Source organism: Drosophila mojavensis, unplaced genomic scaffold (assembly GCF_018153725.1).
Source record: "Drosophila mojavensis isolate 15081-1352.22 unplaced genomic scaffold, ASM1815372v1 contig_136, whole genome shotgun sequence".
Taxonomy (NCBI): domain Eukaryota; kingdom Metazoa; phylum Arthropoda; class Insecta; order Diptera; family Drosophilidae; genus Drosophila; species Drosophila mojavensis.
This window is the reverse complement of record NW_025318667.1, coordinates 9011927-9036235: the sequence shown is the minus strand read 5'-3', so window position 1 is coordinate 9036235 and position 24309 is coordinate 9011927. Positions and strand designations below refer to the sequence as shown.

The window sequence follows — 24309 nt, the reverse complement described above, 5'->3', positions numbered from 1 at the left end:
ATAGTGTTTCAACTGGCACTGATTCAAGAGATATATATGTGACTCTTCAGGCTTATAAAATTTAGAGGTTTATCATATAATAATCAGATAGATATATCATTAACAGCTCCAACATTAATTATTCCTCCAGTTTTCATTTAACATACTTACTTTTTGTAGCATAGCTCGAATGCTTTAAGAGGTATAGCTATCAAATTTGATATTTGATTCCCTCTTAAGTCTATACCAATAGAGAATATTGTGTTTTTCGCAATGCCGTCCAAAAAAAAATCAAATACTTTTGTTTTGTATTTTAAATTGTTTCTCTTTTATTTATATATTTATATATAAAACTTAGATTACGGCCTGTGGCGCATTTACACACTCGATAAGTCGATAAATCGATAATTATATAAAAAATATATATGCTATATCAAGCTGGCTTGTAAATGTGCGCACTTACATAGTTCATTCCTCACATACATACATATACATATATATATGAAAAAATTAAGCAACAAAAAATTGCTGCAATACAATTTTCAGCTGTAAAAGTTTCTTTATTTTATATTTATATTTTGTTTTTGTTATTAAAATTCTTCATTTGCATTTTATTTATTTTTTTATTTATTGCTTTTGAGTCTTTCGTATAACTAAAAATATTTTTGCTGCTTATAATGTTTTAGTATAAATATTATGTGTATTTTTATATTTTCATTTTCTTTTCTTCTTCAAGTTTTTCAATCTAAAAAAAAAAATTGCGCTAAACTAAAATTTTCTAAAAGCTAGATTAATAAATGCTACAAAAATTGCTGGCGAAAAAATTGCTACAAAAATATGTGTAAAATTAAAAAAAAAAAAAAAAATTATATATATTATATAATTATGTAAATTTTTAATATGCGCAAAAATTGTTATTAAAATATATTGTTTTCATTATAAAATATTGTTGTATATATTCATAATAATTTGTTTGTAATATTTATAATTATTGTTGCATTTGTTTCCATAGTTGTTGTTGTTGTTGTGCTTATTATTATTGCAATTTTATTTTAAATTTTATTTTTCATGTTTGTTTTTTTGTTTTTTTTTTTTTGTAGATTTGTTTATAAATTTTATAAACTGCTTAATCAATGATCACAACTCTTAGCATAAATATTAATCGCATGTGGCATTTGCATCATATAGATATATATGTATATACATACATATACATACATATATATTTATATGTAGATCAATTTATATACATATACATAGTAGTGTATATATGTAGTTTATGTTTTATAAAAAATATTTTATTCAACTCGCATTCCAGTTGGCCTGCACTTTTGTTGTTGTTGTCTTTTATGCTGCGTCTTTTAACTGTTTACCTATAGCTCAATATATAAACATATATATCTAGCTATATAGTTCGATCTGTAGCTTGTCTTTTGTTTGAACATTTTCTGATTGTCGTTGGCATCGGGGATCGGGTTCTGGTCTAGTACTATGGACTTTTTTTTTAACTTCTTCATTCATTGCACTGGTTTTCACATGTTTTGGAATTCGTGAAAACATGTGAAACACAAGCGGAATTCGTTGATATGTGTGTTGCATGGGTGTGTATTTCTGTATTGTTTACTTTGTTTAGCTCATGATTAGCTTACAAGGCCACGCCCTCTTTTCTTATTGTTATACTTAGCTTTGGCTGCGTGCAACTATAAGAGAGGAAGAGAAAGAGGGATAGTTACAAATTAATTGAATGAATAAAACAACATTAAAGGGCAAGGGCTGAAGTGAATAAGAGACAGAATAAACATATTGTAATTCCCTTCCCATATGTACATACATATATCTAATCTTTTATCTATTCCCCTAAAATTTCAAGTGTAAAGCTAAATTAAGTTGCCACCAAATGTAGCAGAACACTTGTTGAATATAATATTAGAAAATTTTCAAAAAACTACCAAAAAATACCAATAGTATTTTTTTAATATATACAAATTTAAATTTAAGAAAATAAACAAAACATATTTAAAATAGGTCTTTTTTTTTTTTGAAAATTAAAAATATATATATAAATAACCGGAATAAAATATATAACAGAATGATGTTTGTTAAGCTCTTTAATCCATAGAACTAAAACATAAACAGTTATAGATTCTTTAAATACACTCAATGTGCGCCTGACCCAAAAAAAAATTAAAAATTTTTAGCTCTCATAGCCGCATAGAGAATGACGCTTTCATTCATAGGATCAGACGGAAAGATGGACGTACAGACTAACAGGTAACACCACTCAGTCCGTCACCTTGTTTAAGAGTATATATACTTTATGGGGTCTGTCACACCACCTTCTGCCTATTACACACATTTTAATATTTATAACCTGAATTTCCATTTTGGATTTAGGTATGAAAAATACGTAAATTAATTTATAAAAGAAAAAATGTATTTAATAACAAAATATATATACTTTATGAGGTCTGCCAAGCCTCCTTTTTCCTGTTACATACTTTTAACAAAACCATTATACCCTGATTTCCCATTTTCAATGGGTTCGGGGTATAAAACCAACAAGAATAAATGGATACTTATTTCTTTTCGACATTTCTGCTATTTGTTTTCTTAGCAATGACTGAAATTTGGGAATACATATATATTTTATCTATTATTTTTTTCCATAGATAATAAACCAATAGGAAAGCATTTCTTTTGTTTTTATTTGTTTATTTATTTATTTATTTTTTTTTTTTTTTGCTCGTTGCTATTAGTTAAGAAATTAATAATAGTAAAAAATATATGTATATGCACATATATAAATTTACTTATTTATGTACATATATTTATTTTCGCATATTTTTTATAGCGAATGTTTTTAATTTTACGTAAAAATAAAGCAATTAAAATTTTAAAAAATTTTCTTTGTTGTTTGTGGACAAGCGCGGCGTATGCGCAATATTATATAAGCAGCGTATACGTAATGTGTATTCGGCGTTTTCTGCTACGTCTCTTTCTGCTTTAACATACTATATCCTATATATTTCGACTGCTAAACTTTGACACTATTATTAATGGCAATTATCTGGGCTCAGTGCGCGGCCGTCTTTTGCCTAATTGAAAGTAATTAATGCAATTAAAAATTGAAAAGAAAAGAATGCGATCAAACGAATACAAAGTGAATATGCGTGCAACAACAACAAATGAACAAACCACAATATTAATGCAAATAATAACAACAATCTATAAAGCCTCTCTATGCGCTTCTCATTTTCGTTTTTTTCGCGTGTCAAACGTTGTTTTTTTCTCTCTCTCTCTCTTTTTGAAGGTCGCCTTCCGCCCATTTGCCATTTCACATTGGAAATTTTCATTCATAAAACCAAGTGCCGATCATTACAATGCTGAATAACTGTATTTATATATACATATACATATGTAAGTTTAAATGGCTATCACATGTATGAGTATTGGTTTGCTTTGTGTAAAAGATCTGGAACTCTATTAGAGCTGAGTTTCTCTATTGAAGACTTTTATGAATCTCTACTCGTACCTCTTTTATTGGCTATTCTATAGGGTAGCCTCTAGTCTTATATATCTCTCCAACTTGCATTAATTGTAAATTACAAGCATGTCCATGTGTGTGTGTGAATGTGATCGTGTGCAATGGGGTAAATGTGTGCTAATTGCAACACTTTATCACTTAAAATGTGATAAACCATCAGCATCATTTTCTTCGGTCTTATTACGGGCTTGAAAGCTCTTAAAGTATGTCGGCTAGAGGAGGCGGTAGTGTGGCGATATTGATAAGATAAGGGCGGCAGGGCACTATGTTGCCTAACTTCTGATTGGCGTTGTCTGTACGCGCATAGAACATATAAAAGCGAGGCATATAAAAATGGAAAGCAAACACAAAAAGAACACCAACAAAAAATACCAGACGACGAAAGAGTAAGACAAATGACATGGTGAACTGATTAGAAAAAAAAAATATCAATTGTATAGTTGGAGTGGTTTTTTTCTTGTGCTATTTGATATAAGGTCAAGCATAGCGCGAGCTGTACTACAATGTGAAGTGCGATGACGTATGTATGTATACATATCTTTATGTATTTTGTATCGCACAGACAGATCTGCAATTTATATTGCTGACATAACTTTATTTAATTCATTAAAACTTGTCTGCACGCGCTAATATAAGAAATTTTAGAACTTTAACTCGAATAGTGTCTGAGTTATTATTATCGTTATTATCGTTGAATATGTCTAGATTTGTTAGACATGACACAAATATATACATATATGTGAGCATTGTCCATTTGTCAGTTTTTTTCTGCTCTAGCTTTCAGAATAGCCGATTTATTTGAGATTATAAAGAGTAAAACATATGTAGCTGTGAATAATTGTACGAATAAAACCTTTGGTATTTCTCAAAGGAATCGCTACATCGTCACAGGGTATACTACTGGTCGCGTATCCAATTAAACTATAGCTCTCTATCCGTGTCTTGCTCTCTCTCTCTCTCACACTCTCTATCTGGCATCACGCGGTTATCTCTTAATAAGTGTCTCTTAATTAGCAGACGGATTTCTTCGTGGCCGATGAGCATTTTTCTTGTTGGCAAATGCGCCCTCACGATTGCCCTGAACTTGCGCCGGCTGCTCCCCACTAGCCTCCACCGGGATGAAGGCATGGCTGGTCAAACCAGTTTGCATGCAGATTCAGCGACAAGAAGCAAAAGAGAAGTCTGGAATGTACTTTATGGGGCGCGAGGGAGCCGGGTATACACAGCTCTAGCTGCCTAGCCGCGCATGCGTCGCGTCGCTGCTTCAGCGGTTATCTCGCTTGCGCAAGCGTTGACTTGAGGCTGCTTGCGTTACGCTTAAATGAGCGCGTAAGACCAGCAGTGCATGTGTGTGCGCTCTGCTCGCTCTCACGCTCTCTGTGAAATGTTGTTGGGCGAGCGCGTGAGTTTTGAGCTGCTGTTAAAAGCGCGTGGTTATGCTATTTACCACGGTTAACAGATCGCTTGTGACGTCAGATTCGCTCGCTCTTTCACACAATGATCGCACGTTAACAGAGCACTGTTAGCACAGATCGCTTTGCATAACCAAGTATTACTCAATCGCATCTATTAACAGGCAACTGTAGGTCTTGAATATGCTAGCTAAGCTCGTTTAATATTAGAGCTATAATTAATATATGTATGTATTGATTTATTTATAGCAATAAAGCATGTAAACAGCAGCAAATTCATTAAGGAAACAGATCAGAAATATGCTAACTATCTGGCAGCTCTGCTGAGCGTCTGAGCATGAGTGAATTTTTTATGGGTAGGGGAAAGATTGTTCGTTAACAATGATTGTTCAAATTTTGGAGTGGTCGCTCTTTCTAGCTCGCTCTCTCGATCTCTTATTCTCTCTCTCTCTCTCTCTCAATCTCTCTCTCTCCTCTGTCTGTCTGATTTACAGTTTCTTTGCTGCTGAATGTTTATGTATGTATATGTTTTGATTGAAGATGGTAGGAGGGGAATTCTATGTACGTGTGCGCATTCATTGAGTGGACAGGGTGGGGGAAACGGAGTTGAGGGGAAATTGATATTTATTTGTTTTACTTACAATCGCTGACACGCTGCCACTGATAGCTGCCGACATTGACTCTAGCTTCAACTTCCGACTCCCAGCTCCGCCGACTCCTAGTTCCAAATTCGACTCTTCTCTCTCGCTCGCTTCCTCTCTCTCTCTCTCCTCCTCTTTCTCTTTATCTCGCTCGCTTTCCTTCTCTCTCTCTCTCTCTCTCTCTTTCGCTCTTGCTCCATCTCCATCGATCTTAAGCCTCGAAAGGCTGCTTTTGTGGACTTTGACCATCGCCGCCCATTTCACGATATAGATCAGCGATCACCTCCTTGTAGATCAATGGATCGATATTCTTGCCCAGTTGATAGAGCAAGAACCAATCGCCAATGTTGCACCTGTTGGCCACCTTCTCCACCTCTTCGCTCTCGGCCAAGCGGGAGCGAGCGCGCAGCAGCAGATGCCTCAATTTTGGTCCCATAACAACGGCAATACGATAGACCAACGAGATGCCCGACAAGATGCTCAAAATGATGAACCAGAACCAGAGGAACACATAGATCTTCTCATTCACAATGTTCAATGGCAGCACGCAGAGTCCGTCGAACTTCTGAACTCCACCGGATGGACCATATTTGTGGAATGTACATTTGGTGACCTTTGGAAAGACCTTCGCCATCGGATCGATACGATCATCGGGCTCCATTTCCGTGAACTTCAAGACATCGCTGCCATACGTACTGAACTCGCCATCCAGGAAGAAGTCTACGAAATAGATCTGCGCAATGACGTTGACGAAATTGAGGGCTTCGCAGACGAAAAACCGAAAGGCGTAGAAATTGTGACGATTCAGATTGCCAATGAAGTAGTCGACCAATATCTTCTTGCGATCGTTTTTACACTGATCATTCACAATGGGGCTGTTGAGGTCCATCACCAGCATCTTCAGTCGGCCGCCCTCCCACGACTTCCAGAGATAACGCGGCACATAGAACAAGATCGCTTGGAAGAAGAGCACAAAGCAAACCCACTGATAGTATTTGTGATATCTGACTTTGTCCTCGCCATCGACATGGGAACCGACGCCGGGCGAGGCGACATCATGGCCAACGACACCTGTCAGACGCTCGGGCACCGTGAACGTTGAATAGATCCAGCAATAGGTGTCCATCACACCGAGTGGTATCTCATCGACAATGCAATCGATGGGATCTCCGATATATTGGCGAGATGTTACGAGCAGCGAGAAGGCAATCAATATGATCACCGTCGCCTTGTAATGCATGCGAAAGACATTGTTATCGATGCAAACTTGATCGATTTTCAGTAGCCCCTTTACGGAGCCAAATACATCAAACATTTTGGCACTTTGTCGTTATCGATTTACTGATTGATCGATTGGCAGAAAAATAGTTGCTTTAGTTTTGTGTTTGCTTGATGGATCGATAAATCGATTGATTGGCAGCTTGATGAATCCTTTGTCCTCTGATCACTTGATTGATCGACTGTCGCTAACTCCGCGTTTCGTCTGGTTTCTGGCAGTTTTTTTGTTTTTGAAGCTGTTTTTATTTATTTTTTTTTTTTTTTTAATGCATTAACTTGTTTAACCAATTGTTGAATGGCTTGATTGATGGATTGATTGATTGTTTATATATATGCATATATATAATTGGGCTTTATTGCTGCGCTCGTTCACTCGTTCACACATCACTTGTCCAACATAACGCTTGAGAGAATGCACATCGTGCGAGCCGTACTGAGCCGTCGAACTGTTTCGTGGGAGGCTCAACTCGCCGCTGCTCCGTGCGCTGAACTGATCTCAAAAAAATTCCCTCGAGTGTATTTGAGCCGATGCTCTCCCATACACACGCACGCACAGTCGCTCACACACACACACGCACACACAAAACAAAAATGAAGAACTCGCAGAGAAAGAGCGACTGTTGTTGTTGTTGACCGACAAAAAAAAAACAACGAAATACAAAAAAAAAAAAAAGAACGTATCGTCAGTCGTGTGTATTTGGTACTTTATATATTTGAAACGCCGTCGCAGCAGCGACCACTAAGCGCACTCTTCGAACAGAAAATTTCAACTGAGCCCAAACCCGAGTGACACGAATGTGTTCAGAGAGAGTATTTCAAACTGCTCACTCCAGCACACACACATACAGGTCCAGATAGCGGCAGAGGGAGAGCGAGAGCGCAAAAGTAGCCAAGCTTGAGTCGTTTACCAACAAGTCAGTGAGCGACGCACACATAGCAGAGCGCAAAGCAGTGAGAGCGAGAGCGAGAGCGAGAGTAGAGTGTGAATTGTGTTTGGCCAGGTAAAATATGTTGCTATTTTTGGGGTGGATCTTGTTGAGTTCGCGTCTCGAGTGCGCACATAAACACAACTGCATACACACACACACACACATTAACATACATGTATGCAATCAGTCTCTGCTTTTATATCTGAAGTCAGACTTGTTTCTTTTATACCAATGAGCAGGGCTTTTAAAGTGTGGGTATTTTAGTTAAGATATCTTAGGTAAGTAACAGGCAAATGTAATTGTTGTTTAAACCATAATTATATTTGAATATAAATAAACGTTTAAATACATTGAATTAATAATATCACACTTGAATGTGAGTATACTTAATGTCAATATCAACATTAAAATAAAATATTTACCACAGGGTATATTTGTTATCGCACATAGCACATCAGTGCAGTCGGGTTTTATGCTGCCGCTGGGAGAGCGCATGATTTAGTGTAGTCCGCGCCGTCGAGACTCAAGCGCTAACTGGAAGCTGAGACGCGCGTCTCTTGAGTTGGTAACACACACACACACACTCATCCATATATATATATATATATATAGATATATATATATACAGTGGCATAGTATGTTGGTGGTTAGCTAGGGCAGCAGCGGGGTCAAGTAGGAACACAGAGAAAGAGAGAGAGAGAGAGAGGGAGAAAGAGTGAGTGAAGGGGGGAGGACAACATGCCATGAGTCAGTGATGCCACTGATGCTGAAATGTCGCCATTTTCTTAAGCCAGCTTCAACTTGGCCAATACACATACTTGGCCACCTTTGTGTGTGTGTGTGTTTGCCAATTGCTGTTTAACTGCATTTGCGTTTACATTTTTGGCTACCAGCTGCACATCTGGCAACGCTGCAGGCGCTACAATAAACCCTTTATACCTATACAAACATCAGCTAAAGGGGTATTTCCAAAACTTCCAACATCCACGGCAGCTAACAAATGCAATGACGAATTTACCTTTTCTCCTTCCTTTTTTTTTTTGGGAAGTTGTAAATTCGGAAACTCTATAGAATATAAAACAGTCAACAGTTAGCCAGAAAAAATAAGATGATGGTAAATATATGAAAAAATTAGGCGCATAAAACCTCTTAAATAATATATAAAAATATTCCCAGCCTGACAGTACTATCCCCACTTTATAACCGACTAAAGATCTGATGTAGCTTGACTTAAAACACAAATTGAACAGTATGGCAAGGCCAATTAATATTTTAAAATGCATTGAATGGGTCGATTTCAAGTGTTATAACTGTAAAAGTGGTCGAACCCAACATATATCAACTTTATAGTCAAGTCACTTCAAAAAGACAGAATATGCTAATTTTCCAATATAAAAAAAGCCTGGCAACATTTATTTGGCTTTAGATTAGTTTAAGTAGCACTTCTATTCAGGCCTTAAATCATAGGCGATACAAGAGAAGAAGCAGAATAGCAGTTAAAGCAAAGTTAATAACTTGACTTGACGACACTCTGGCAGCGCTGAAAAGAAACTTGTTGGAGTTGGGGAGAAGTAGCAGAAGAAAGAAAGAAAACCGAAAATCATGTCGTATCTACGCAAGAGTAAAGCATACTTCACTTGCCGACAGTCTGGCAATGCTTGAGGAGAAAAACTTGTTCAATCTAAGGAGAGAAGCATAAAGAAGCGCAAAGAGAGTGTAAAATGCATACATATACGCTGCATATGCCATCAGTCCGGCAACGCTGGGCTGCACCTAAGCTGCATTGCTGCATTACCTGTCGCACAAGTGCGTGTGAGTGTGTGTGTGTGTGTGTGCATGCCTCTCTGTATATGTAACGCTCCACATAAACAAGACAAGGTAGATGGAGAAGAATACAAAGTAGACGACGAAGTTCTCGGAATTCGTCAATTGAGCTGAATAAAGCATCTCAGCTCCACGCGGGCTGCAACAATGCAACGAGAAACAAGTTACTGCCAGATACATAGATACACACACACACACACACACAGGCATACGAACGTATCTGTATCTGCAGCGTATATATATATATATATAGATGTATGTGTGTGTGAAGAAGCAGAAAGAAATTTGCTTTTTTTTCGGTGTTCATTTTATTATTGACAACTGCTTTCACTATCCCGCGTGTTGTTTGTTCTTGCATTGTTATTTACCTGCCCGATAATATGCAGTAATTACATTTCCTTTACCTGCCCAACTACCTGTGGAGCACTGCAGCTGTGTGCGACTCTATGTGAGTGTGTTTGTGTCTTTTACCTTTCGTTATGCTTTCAAGCCATGCCATCGATAGACACATTTAAGCGCTCAATCAATGGATTTTCCTCGCTCGCAATTCCCTCGTTGCCCTCACATATCATATACAAAATCCACTCAACATATCAATATATACACAGACCCATACAGGTATACAGATATACATATGTATGTACAAGTATGTATGTGCTTATAGCAGAGGTGCAAACCGGCTGGGCTACCTGTTACACTCGTTTCGTGGTCATTTACTTAATCTTGTGTCCGAGCCTCATTTATAGCACCTACGCGAACGTACGTATTACCTTCGAGCTCTATGTCCACTGTCATCATTATAAATTTTAATGTCCACAAGAAATGATATATAATATATACGGCTGTTCTCCCCCCCTCTCTCTCTCTCTCACTCACTCTCTCTCTTTCTTTGTTTTCAAATCTAATCTGCTTAATATAAATGCTCTATAATATCTCAAGTATGTAGCTTCTATATCGTATCAGGTGGGACCCGTTTCATAATATATTACACATATATGTATTATACAATATAACAAATAGTTTCCTGCCCAAAAAATGGAATTTTTAGAAAGCGCTGCAAAGCCAAATCAAGTCCCAAGAGAACTGTAAAAATATATACATATATAAACCAATATACCCTGATTTTCCATTTTCAATGGGTTCAGCGTATAAAAATATACTATAAGCAAATACTGTGCTTCGATAAGAAACGCTATTTAAATTTATATATTGGTTTATGGACTGATAGAGTTTATACAATAGCCAAAAGAAATTTTCTATAATTTCTATTTCTGTTAGAGCTATACTACAATAGAGTCTATAATAATATAATGTTAAATATAAATGTAATGTATAATGATTTTAAATATATCTAAAGATGTTTACATTTTTCTATATACATACACACGTCTATAAGGATATAAAATATATTTCAATATAATTTGTATATTACATACTTAACTGAACTATTCATTTCATAAATAATATTCTCTACATCCCAATTTTCTGAATCATATCGAAGCAACCAATATAAAAATTTAGACTAATACTTTATGGAAGTCTATTGAAGCCAACATAATCGAAATTGATAGATCATGCTCTAAATGTCTTTATAGCACAATCTATGTTAAGATTTCCACCCAGCTAAGCAACCCAAGCTCTGATCCACTTAACGATTTTTGTTGTTTTGATTCGTTTATAGATATGCTAATGATTAATAATATTTGAGCCCATTATCCGGTCAAATATTTAACATAAATATTTTTAAATTAATCACGCCCATTATAAATCGCACGTTCATAAATCCATTAGATATGAATGTAGGCGGCGTGGGCGTGGCAACGATGCGTCTAGTTTGGCATAAATCAAATCAACGCCCCGCGAACGACTCAATTTGCGCGAATCTCGTCTCGTCTTCCTTCATGTCTTCTTCGACGCGATTTCGATTTCGACTCAACTCGAATATCGCACTAGCCCACAAAAAAGTAAGAAGGCTCCAGTCTAGACTGCTCGACTAGGAAATACCCTGAACCCTCCAAGCTGATATTCTACTCATACTGCACTTATAATCACGCGCTCTGCTGGCTGCGGAGTTAGCAGCGACATATTCATCAAATGTATATACACGGTAAATCCGAAGTCTCCAGGTCTAAAAGTGTTAAAATTAGGCTGAAAAAAACAAAATCAATTTTTCAATTATTCTCGATAAAAAAGTTATCGGGCAAGTTATCGAAAAAATATGATGATATATGATTTGTACTGCGTATGGTATGTACGAATATGCGTGGCAAATTTCAGCTCTCTAGCTGTTATATCTTCAAAGATAATACGGACGGAATGACGGACAGGGCTAAATCGACTCAGCTCGTCATCCTGATCAAGAATATATATTCTTTATGGGGTCTGCGATGCTTCCTTCTGCCTGTTACACACTTTTCACAAAACCATTATACCCTGATTTCCCATTTTCAATGGGTTCAGGGTATAAAAAAAAATGAGATGAGCAAAGCCCAAGCATAAATATTTTTGTATACGATGATTATATGGCACAGTTCTTTAGGAATCATTTAATGCTATTGTTAATTGTATTTATTTACATTTATATGGCATACCCTGGAAAAGAGGACTTGAAGCTTGTTGAGATGTCTCTAATGCATTCATGTTGCATATAATTCTAAGCAAGCTCTATAAATGGATCGCTAATATTATTTAATTACAATCATGTGGAGTACCGGAATCAAGGTCGTGATATCTCGACTACTATAACAGTTTACTTTATGCTAAACAAACCTTATTCAATTCTGACTAATGCCACGCAAAATTAAACTGATTTTTTAGAACTCCAACTTCGTTGAACCTGGCAACTGTTTGATTTATAGCTGAGAACCTGAGATCAGCTTGATCTTGATCTGAGCAAATTGGATATTAGACTCACAGTACTCAGGAATTATTATATACTTATTAGCTTAGCATGTGACTTCATTTTGCGCCTTAGATAGATATTTACTAGAGGCTTATAAATATATTATAATATGCTTCTTCTTATAGCAAAAGAAATAGAATGCCAGAACTGAGGCACTGCTAGAACTAAAGGTAGCTTCTTGGGCACGCACGCAACTTAGATAGTGCAAATTATTTGCACATGCTATGGCTGTCAAAGGGAAAAGCTGTCATCAACAACCGTCGGCATTAACAGGGTATCTGTCAGTCACACAAATGCCCCGTCAATCATTCTCATTTGTATTTACATGTCGCCTCGCTGAGATAGCGTTTTTGGGCAAATGTTAACATGAATCAATTCTTCTTGGGTCGGGAACGATGCTCCACGAATTTTGATCGCTTACTCATTGCGAATTCGTCGAACTGTTCGTTAGCGTCATAGTTGACTAGTTTTATTTTTGTTTTTGGATTTTTTGGAACCCAATTTGCATATGGCTGCCTCAACTGAGTCAACCGTCTCAGCTGGCCGAGATGCCAGATAGTAGTTGGCCCCAAAGGGATATAGAGGGAGGTATGCACATATCGCATTTATATAAAACGTTATTGGAGCTAATCAATTGAGCAAAGCTTGCGGCACTTTTTGATTTGCTTTTTCCAATTGCACGGCGCCTCAGATCAAAGACCGGCAGCACGACCTTATCAAGCATAACGCTTCCCACTTATCCAACTACCTCGACTCTATCAAATATGGGCTCTATTAGAGTTAGATAGATTATTGATGACTTCATAACGGTAACGTATGCAAAGAGCATGAAAGAATAACGAATTAAAATAGCATATGATTCGTTTTATTATCTTTAAGGCAGTGAACAAAAATTATATACACATATATGAAGAAAAAATGCGTGATACAAAAATCCCCCATAAGTGTATGATTCCTGAGTCTTATATGATAATTGATAATATTTGTTGATAAAAGGAAAGCCATATCAAAATAGGTATTCATAAAAAAAATCTTAAAGAATTTAATATTAAACTATAAAAAGTATGATCATTGTGATTATTATTCTATTTTATGTCTAGGGCATTTTTTTATTTTTGAATAGAGTATTAAATATGCCAAAATAAATATTGCTGAAAGTCTTTTTAAATAAATAAAAAATATAATAATAATGATAGCTGTAGAAACATTTTCATTTATTTATTTTTCATTTATTTATTTTTTTTAATGATGTAAATTAAACATTAAAAAAAAAAAAAAAACAATAAGAACATTCTTAGGTAAATTAGAAATATCGAAAAAAAAATGATTCGAATATTTTTTTGGGTACATTTAAAAATATTATTAAAACAATTAACAAAACAATAACAGTTATTTAGAAAATTAAAAAATAGCTTAGATAAAAAAATATGCAGTAGCACTTTTCAAACATAATAATAAAAATAATGAATTTGATATAAACTCTAGCATCCAATAAATATTCTCATGTATTTCAATTAAAATCGATAATTTATTTATTAATATATGATTATTATTATATTACTAAAACCGTTTATTGGCTGTATATTTTACGGGGGTCTTGTTCATCATTCATCATCTATCATGTAATAAATCACTTGTAAAATTATGAGCTTCGACCCTTAACTTACGAATGGAATTTTCACGATTTGCTACACCTTTCATGTACGTAGCTATATAATTTATAGTTTTGCATCTGAGGCGACATTGTAACGAGACTTTGAGCTGATTGTTTCAAGAACGCCCTAAATAATAGAGTTTGCATTGTAAAATAAAAAGTATAAAACTTTTAAGCATAATTTTAACAGAAAAGTTTTTTTTCATGGATTACAAAGCGAATAGTGGCTGGAAGCAATATACTCTTTGTATTCCTTTATGAACGAGTGACTAAAGATATTGTGGAATGTGAATAAGTGAAGAAAGGAATAAGCTGTAGCAATACTTTATAAATGCTATTTAGGTAAAGGGATTTAAAATGGTATAGTAGTTATATGGGATAGAAGGGTATGGTAGAGTGTAAAAAGAATATGAAGTATAGAGTATAGTATTTATATAGTATAGTAGAGTATAGTATATTAATAGGTAGTATAGCAACATCAAGCTATAATCTGGATTGGAATAACATAGCAGGGCTTACAGAGAGTGTGTTAGTATAGTATAGAATTTAATTATATTTTAGAGCTTATAATATAATACAAGTGATGAGTCTAGTCAATGATACTTACGACTTCATCCCCCTTCCAAGACAAGTTCACATATACGTTCATATATATATATCTACGTCTAAGATATGATAGCGAGCAATTATGACTTCTTGCATGAGTATAAAATGCTTTGTCATGCCAACAAAAAGGCTCTAAAAAAATAACTTATCGGATCTGATTTTTGGAATAAGCTATATCAGACTTTACGTAGAAAAAATTATTCGCTTGAACAAGCTCATCAAACTTGAGTCAGTTTCCATTTTGGTATATTGTGAATTTTGTGTATTATGAATGATAGAATTGAATCATATGCTTAAGATAGAATATAACGGTGGTAAATAGAAATCGAATGACATGTTGTTCCGTTGTTCCGTAATACCGTTTATGAGTTCCCATTTTGGTTTTTTTCTAACATTCTTACGTTTTGAACATTCTGTTATAAGACTGTTCATAAATTTTAATCTAAAATATAATTATTTAAGTCTACCGAAAATCCAAATGTTGTAATCAAGTGCAGAAATGCTTATTCCACATACCCCAAAGTTATGCCGTTATGCATATTACGGACTTATGCATACTTAATCAACAATTAAATGTGGGTATATTGGTTTCTTACAATGTCTAAGCGATTGCTAATGGAAATTTGGAAATATGGTCCTTAGGACTCATTCAACAATTAAGCCGTCATAGCTTGATGTATACCTTGGGTTTATCTATAAACAAACATCCAATAATATCGTGGCTTATAATAAAAAATGCCTCCATTACATGTGAAAGTCTGCCATGAGACTAGTTAAGGAAAGAGCAACAGTTCTTCTACTGAAATTGTGAATTTCGTATTGCAAGAGTATTGGACAGTCGGCAATAGCTGATCGATATGCTTCTACCTGTTTGCGTTAGCGATTTTGCGGCCGATTGCGCAAATATTTGATTGAATATCGAAATCACTTTCACTTTTTCAACAGAACTTGTTGCAACAGTTGCAAATTTAATGAACGCGTTCTCTACGTTCGTTAAATTAATTGTATTGTAATTGTATCTTTAAATAACCTGCGACTTATTTACTCATACACACACACACACAGGCAGACATTTTCAGATTTCGTCATTACGTGTGCGATTTGCATGAATGGTTCGCATTTCGTTAGCTTTTGTGGTCGAAGCGTATTCAAATTTCGCCTGTAATGCAACCCAATTACAACAAAGACAGAGATGGAGCATGGAAAAACGAGAGAGAGAGAGAGGGAGAGATAGGGGGGAATAGACAAGTGGAAAGAGAGGGCTAGTTAGTTATATATGAAGCTTATGAAAGTCGATTGAGCAATTTGTTGCATTCGTTCAATCAATGAGCTATCGCCAGTAGACTTTGAAATCGACAAAGACCCTTGTTACCTTAGTCAACCCACTAAAAATGTACAAGTTGCTATGTAACATTTCCAAAATTGTAAGATACGGCAGATAAAGTTAATTACTGATACAAGATACAAGAATATGTCATTTATGACTAATGGGAAAAGAATTTGACAGCAAAAGATACAAATGTCTATCAAAAGATACATATGTTTAATATAACATCTAGTTATAGTAAAGAAGCTACAGACACATTTAAAAAGCACGCTAGATACAGATAAAATATTATCTAAATTTTTATAATAGAAAAAATACAATAGAAGACAAAGATACGTAATATCATAAATACAGATACATCTACAGATACCAAAGTTATCATAGATAAATCATAGACATTGAGATGCATACATACATATATAGGGTTGGAAACTCCTAGGCTAGCTCGCTCGCGCTCTGTGTATATATATATATACTCGTAATCCTTCCCGTGAGTCTTAAAACTTTTTTTTAGCCAATGAAGTAATGGAGCATGATAAGCAGATGCAAATAGAGACAACTTTATAAACAGAGATTCAAGAGTTGACATTCTATATAAAGGTATTATCAGTGAAGAATGAAGATAAGAATGAATATGGCCATGAAGAGCGTATAGGATTGCGTGTCTATTAATATGATGATATACACCTGTAGTATTATGCTAGAAGGAAATATTCTTTCACATTAAATCTCACTCTGGACAAATCTTACTCTCCAACTCTGAGCACGTATCATGCACGTATCAGTGTATGACACCGGCCGCGCACGGCATGTTCCCGTTTATTGTGTGTGGCTTCTGAGAGTGCTGGCAAATATTGACTTGTCGCGATTGGACCGATGTTCGGCTGGAATCGTCTCGTTATAAATGCCGCATAATTGGCGCCCGATAAGACTTCGGCTAAATATACGCAAATGTCTCATACTCGCAGAATTTTTGGTCGATTTAAATTTCTGATAACATTGTAGTGGTGTTAGTTGGGACCGCTACATACCTAGATATTAGTGCTTGGCACCAACAACACAGTTGCCATGCATGCAAATACAATAGAAATACAAATGAATCACCTCTGACGCAATTGAACAGCTGAATAACCGCTGCGAGTCACCGGGCCTAAATCTAAATCAAGGATCAAAGATAAGACGACAAAACAACTGTGCGAAATACCCGATAATCCGAAATAGAAATGACCAAACTTCCCTAATTCAAAACTTACCAATTCTAATCAAACCAAGAACAAACAGTAAATCACTGATCTAGATCAATCCATATAGCGTTTGTCCACGCCTGGCGAATAACTGGCAAATGAGGCAGGGAGAATCTGATCTTTTGTTTACCCTGAATCAAATATGAAGCCTGCAGAAAGCTAAATCAATATTTGGTGCTATCATTAAACCTTTTTTATCTGCATATAAATTTATATATATACAGTATATTTTATATGATACAATATATCAACGAGTTTATACATTTATGCGAAGAGCTTTGGCCTCAAAAAAAGGAGAACTTGCGCAATTTCCAGTTCTCTCTGGCATTGTGAAGAATGAGGCCGAGTGGTAAGCTAAGGTGCTCAAAAGCAACGTGCAGCAGATACCCACTAGATTTATACGTTCTCAAAAACGTTGGAGCTGTAGCTGCTATAGATCTTGAGCTATATGGGAACATATGTATATACATATATGGGAGTATGGTAACATATATTATATAACAATAAACAAAGAAAAGAAAACTTATTTGAAAACTTTAATATCGTGTTTTCTTTATAATTTAACATTTTTTCAGCTTTTTCCTAAATTCAATCAGAGTGTAAATGGAACTTTTCTCACAAAAACGCTATCTAAGCGACTCGACAGCTCATATCGAAACTAATTTACCTTTAGCTTCAGTAATTGCTGAGTTCCATGGGCATGGATACAACAATAAAATTTTATTTATATTTAGAAAACATTTTTTCAATGTGATTTACTTACGATTAAGTTACAGGGTATTCGAAGAAGAGTAACTTAAAAATTGTTGGTAAAATAAAAAATTCAATTAGACTGTTTTTTTTACGTTGAGTTACTTTAGGGTTATCTTATCGCCAGAGGGCTTTTGCTACCCTGGTAATCGCTCAACAACAAAAAAAACTCCGACAGCCAGTCCACTTAGCTCTATTATGAAGGAGGCGGGGCTATCCATTGATAACCAAACCACCCACTCGTTTTCTTTGGATCGCTCTATCGGACAGACTTAATAATAAAAGTAAGTACCCTTCCAGTGCGCAACCAACAGCAATGATATGAGGAGCTGCTCGCACGAAAATCCCGAGTAGAAATTAAAAAAAAAAAAAAAAAAAAACAACGAAATATAAATAAATATATAACTTGAAAAATTAATAGAAAACTGTTAGCCTAGAAAAAAGAAGTGTTTACATTGAGTGCTAAGCAGTGTTGGCTTTTGGGTACGTAGAAAAGTCGACATCATGTTGGGCACGTTTAGCTCGGTCAAGCAATATCTCAAGTTCGATATAACGCGCGTGGTTATCGATAACATTGTGTTTAAGCTCCATTATCGTTGGACCTTTGTGCTGCTGCTGGTGGCAACCCTGCTGATAACATCTCGCCAATATATTGGCGAGCATATACAGTGTATATCCGATAATGTGGTTGCGCCCGTTATAAATACATTTTGCTTCTTTACGCCCACGTTCACGGTGGTAAGTGAGAGGGAGTGTTATACCATGCTAAATACGTACGTTCAGATAGTTTTCCAGATTGAAGTTCCTTAATATGTCCCACATTTGTATAGCTTTAGAGTTGCTGTAAAGTCAAAAGTCCTCCTAATAAATAATTCTGTAGATATGCCGCAGTCAATCAATCAATCATTTATAATGCCTCATTCAAGTCGCACAAAATCATATTTGATCTCTACAGTCAATCAATCAATCATTTGCTGCCTCGAGTTTAAAGTCTTAGCCATATTTTGCAAAGAACTTTGCGATAAAAATGTTTACTTTTGCAAAACTACCTTGAACTAAATATTTCTGCCTATCATAGAATTTGATCAATCATTTGATATTCTGTTACCTAAGCCCACTATGATCAATTGCCAATCAATCAATCCATCATTCGCAAAAGTTCTGCATAAAATCTAATGCTTTGCACTGATCTCTATTCAACTACTATTAAAGTTAAGAGCGTTATCTCAGCTATCTTTAAAAATTGTTTTCTTACTCTACCTAGAGACATGAACTCATTAAAAAAATGGAATTCTTTATAGAAAGTTTATCTCTTGAGTTTACCCATGGCATATATGTATCATTGTTTACTCGGAGCTTTAGCTCGATTGAAATTGATAAACTATCATATAGATTATCTGCTTCCTGCCTTCCTTTGCCATATCTTATTTTACTTCCACACCGACTCGAGCCTAATCAATAATCCTTTCCTTTTGACAGGTGCGTCACTTAAACAACACAGCTCTGGATTCTGGCTCCGTTTTTCAGCCCGGCATTGGACCCTACAATCGCAATGAAGACAAGATCAAGCGCCACGCCTACTATCAATGGGTGCCGTTTGTGCTATTTGGGCAGGCTCTTTGCTTTTACGCCCCGCACGCGATCTGGAAGTACTGGGAGGGTGGGCGCATCAAGGCCTTGGTCTATGGACTGCGTATGGTCGGTTTGACCAAATATCTGAATAGCGACAGCCTGCGCATCGGCAAGCTGAATATACCCTCGATGGCCGAGGTAGAGGATCGTGTGATCAACATACGACGCACGATGATCGATCGGATGCGCTTGAATCAATCGTGGGGCGCACATCTCGTCACAGCTGAAATGCTAAACTTGTTGAATCTGTGCTGTCAGATCTATTTGACCCATCGATTCTTGGGTCGTCAGTTCCTCACGTTAGGCATTAAGGTGCTACGCGAGCGTTGGGTCGATAAAATGGACGCGCTCGATATTGTCTTTCCCAAGGTCACCAAGTGCACTTTCTTCAAATATGGCGCGGCTGGCTCACTCCAGGAGCACGACACGCTCTGCGTGATGGCCCTCAACATCATGAACGAGAAGATCTATACTATACTCTGGTTCTGGTATGCCTTTCTATTCACAATCACCGTGCTGGGTCTTATCTGGCGACTCCTGACGCTCTTCTTCTACAAGAAGTAAGTTGAAAAAGCTATTTTTTTTACATTCTGCTGATTCCTTAATATTTTAGTCCTTCTGCCAGTCCTTGCTCGACAGACTCTAGGAAAAATCAGCTTTCGAAGGTCATAAAAATATTATTTTTGAAAAATACTTATGTACATATGTATATCATACACAAACTTTTCCGAGGGTTTTACAAGAAGTTCAATGAATGCCATCACTAAAAGATATATTTTTATATTTATATATCAGTAATACTGAGTCTAAGAATCAAAAGGGGACATGGTCTAAGGGTAGAACGTGGTATAAATCGAAAAGTCTAGGAGTCAAATGGTTTAAGAGTGTAAGAGTCTTAGGCTCAAAGGGTCTAAGGGCTCCAACGTTTTTACCAAATCAGACTTTAAGTCGTAGACCGCAATTTTCATTTGCCAACCATAAAAACTTTATCATGAACTAGTTCAACATAGATTAAACAAATTCCTTACCTTTTCCAGTGTCACCTTCACCCGACTATCGCTGTATTGGGCCAAGCCAGGCAAACTGGATGGATCTGATCTGAAAGCTGTTATCGAGAAGTGTAACTTCTCGAACTGGATGTTTCTGTTCTTCCTGCGCACCAACCTATCGGAGTTTCTGTTCGAGAAGGTCGTCTACCATTTGGCCAGCGAGTTTCCCAACAGTCCCATACACGACAACGATATCAACGATTATAAGGCACGCGAGCGCGAAGCAGCCGGTGGCAGTTCCGGCAAATATCCTCTATTGGAGAGACTCGACACGGTGGATGCGCCCCTGCTGCATCATCGGGCGGCAGTTGGAGCCGGTACAGCGCCAGTGCAGACGCCAATAGATGGCGCCACACTACCAGTTTGACAGCTGCTCGTGCGTTGTACCTTCATTATATCTTAAGTAATTAATTATAATTGTCATTACAATTTATTTTGTTATGGATGTGTTGTTTTTTTTTTTTTTTTTTTTTAGTTATATATATATAAATTTTGATACGATACTTTAGGGTTCTTGTTCTGCGTCTTACTGGCCTTGGTTTTGGAACTGGTTCCGAACTGAAATTTCAATATTCAAATTCACAAAAAATGTGAACAGGTTTAGAAATGGGTAAAAGCTTTTAAAACCTGTCCAGGCCCTGGCCACCCCATCCAACTGGCTGCTGAGCTGCGGGGGCGTGGCAGTTGCTGAAACAGTCAAACAGCGCCCACCTTCAATTTGACTGTCAGCCGTCGAGCCGTTGTCTCTGACTTTATCTTGACTTTGGATTTGACACTGGTCGTCGAGCCACTCTTGACTGCGGTCTGGCCTGACCCACTTTCGGATTGACACGCAACGCCGCGGGCGTGGCCGAATGTGGCCAACAGCTGTGGTTTTTCATTCACAGCTCAAAGATCTAGCGTTCGACCATATCTCATGTCCATGAATTGGGACAGGGTATTCCATGGCAGCTCAACATTTAAATGGTCACGTTCACAGAAACAAAGCAAATTCGAAAGCTTCGCTTACAGTTCATTTGTGCATACATTGACTTGTATATGGATGTGAAAAAAAAAAAAAAATCTAATTATTTTCCCATATCAATTGCTTACGTTGAAGCTGTGATCAATTTTTTGAAGCTTTCACTTTACAAGATCCTAAGATATCTGAGATATACTGCTGAAATTGAAATCTCTAGGCATAATTGTAAAAAAATTTTCTACACTTTATTTTGATTTTCATTCTCAAGCCTTGCAAATGATACTGAACGTGTGACAAAAGAACATATGTAAAAAATTTTAATCATAATATTACTTTCAATATGTTTTTCAAAATATTATGTTTATCACAAAATTTCGTTATCAAACTATTTTCATGAACACAGCTGCATATGTGTTACATAGCTTACGTTCAAACCATTCAAGATTTCTTGAAACTAAATACCTTTGAGCTATGCATTTATAAATTCCAATTGAAGTACGACAAGCACATTTCATAAAAGAGCATTGGCCAAGGAAATCCTACTCCATATTCGAGAGGGAATTGCTGAATAAATGCAAATATTTGTTTTTTAAAAGCTCCCCAATTAATGGTATATTGTAGGGTCTAGGTCTAGGGAAGCTAGGTCTCCCCAGGATCTCTTTATAGAAATTTTGTAAAGATATCTCGGTCGAGGCCAGAAAACTTACGCAACAGACTACAAAGCGACTCAAGCAGGAGACTGCAGTATGAGACTCTAAGAGGAGACATTAAGAGGCCGTAGCAGGAGACCGTAGTAAGAGACTGTAATAGGAGGCTACCCGCGTCGGCCTGTGCCGACTCAACTGAAGAAACGCCACCGAATTGGACCACAAGCGACCCTCTTTCATGGATTTGCGTTTATTTCAGAAATATGTTCCTAACGTCCAGTCTTTATTGAATTTGCATTTCAATTGAATGAGTATTGTGCAGTCGGTAGCAACCCACTACAACGTTTTTCCTTTCTTTCAGTAAATCTTTAAGCTGAATCTTATTTAAAATATTTTTCCATTTAAAAGAGACTAACATGCCAGATGTAACCACGATAGATAGAGTTTTGCACTCCATGAGCTCAGATCGCATTTATATCATTAACCACCGTCAAGCCCTACTAGCTTATCCGCTTCACATTTTCCCAAGCTGAAAAACGACATGAAAACGCTGACAAATATGTTCATTTTGGTCATCTGAACAGCAATCCTGACTTACAAGCTCCATACTCGAATGCTGTGCTTATTTGGTCGACGATGTCAATTTGTAGCTGTGGCAAAGACGTGGCAAATAATATTCGATTGCCTTATTGGTGGACATGTCGGTTAGTTATGACACCTGCTCAACCTGAGCTGTTGCCAATTAGTTGATATTTTACTTCGTTTCTAATTCTAATTCTTTTTTTTTTTTTGCCTTTTATTTATTTGTATTTATATATATTATTTTGTCATTTTGTTTTTTTTTTTTTTTTAGTATTTGCTGTTTTTTTTTGCGGTCAATGCCAACGAGTTGAATTGAGTTGAGTCTGTGGCAACCCCTCCTACTGGCCACCTGCAGCGCGTCCCCTTCTGCGCTGCTGTCAGCCAACATGTGTTTGCTGTCGCCTTAAGTAGTTGAGCCAATAGTCAAATAAAACTGGATGGAAGAGCTGTCTGAATAATGCCTAGCCTGCGAATACCCTAAACGGATTGAAGATGAAATCGAATTGCATTTTTTTTTTCTAATACTCCATAAAGTGAATTTTGAAAAGAAATTTGGTAAAATTATTTAATTCATATGTGTCGTATTGGGGAAAACACTTATCGTGCAAATAATTAAAAAAAAATCAAATAATTTCTCTTGAAGAAATTAAATTTTTTATTTTCTAAATTAATCCTGAAAAAGAGTTCTATTTATATTTATTTATAATTATTTACATATAAAAAATGTAAAAGGAAATCATTTTTATTCAGATTGTATTATAAAGTAATAAATACCATAAATATATTTTTATATTTTTTAAATATATAAAAAAAAAATATAAATAAAAAAATAAAAAATAATTTTTCACCTGAATAAATTTTTAGAAAAACAAAAGTGAGAATATGTCAACGTTAATAGTATCCTTACTCATATGTCTCATATTTTAGAGAAAATTATAAACAAAATTTTTTTTTTTTAATTTTTGTTTTTAGTAATACAGAAAACTATGTAGCTTTAAGCTTCTTTGACCCAGCTGCACTGTGCTGAACTAAACCTTTGCAGTCAAATACCTCGACCATCTCATATAAAGTCTTTAACTGAATCACATCTCAGATATTTCTGCATTTTGTGAAATACCTCTACCATATCATATATCTTCAGGAAACCATTCAGTTTAGCTCGACATCGTATATCTAATTGAACAATAAATACTCTCTCAAATTTTGTTTTTACTTTATTCATTTCATATGTAACATATTTATTCTATGTCACCGTTAAAAAAAAAGGGTATTTCAATCTTAATATCAGTGCATTTCAGTGTTGAAATCAATGCAAAGATATAAATATATAAATAATAATAAAAAAGAG

The 24309-nt window shown here is 35.9% G+C and overlaps 2 protein-coding genes across 2 annotated transcripts; one reads left to right on the top strand and one right to left on the bottom strand.

The window, feature by feature from the left end:
• Nucleotides 1-1219: 1219 nt before the first annotated feature.
• LOC6585029 (innexin inx2) lies at nt 1220-7463 on the bottom strand. Its single transcript, XM_002010633.4, has 2 exons — nt 5577-7463; nt 1220-1679 (listed from the first exon to the last, which is right to left on the bottom strand). Exon 1 carries the CDS (start codon nt 6889-6891, stop codon nt 5788-5790), a length of 1104 nt encoding a protein of 367 aa, XP_002010669.1. The 5' UTR covers nt 6892-7463; the 3' UTR covers nt 1220-1679; nt 5577-5787.
• Nucleotides 7464-18398: 10935 nt separating this feature from the next.
• Nucleotides 18399-21216, top strand: LOC6585028 (innexin inx7). The gene is made up of 3 exons (XM_002010632.4): nt 18399-18828; nt 19570-20282; nt 20760-21216. The coding sequence occupies exons 1-3, from the start codon at nt 18595-18597 to the stop codon at nt 21136-21138; spliced, it is 1326 nt and encodes a 441-aa protein (XP_002010668.1). The 5' UTR covers nt 18399-18594; the 3' UTR covers nt 21139-21216.
• The last annotated feature ends 3093 nt before the right edge of the window (nt 21217-24309 follow it).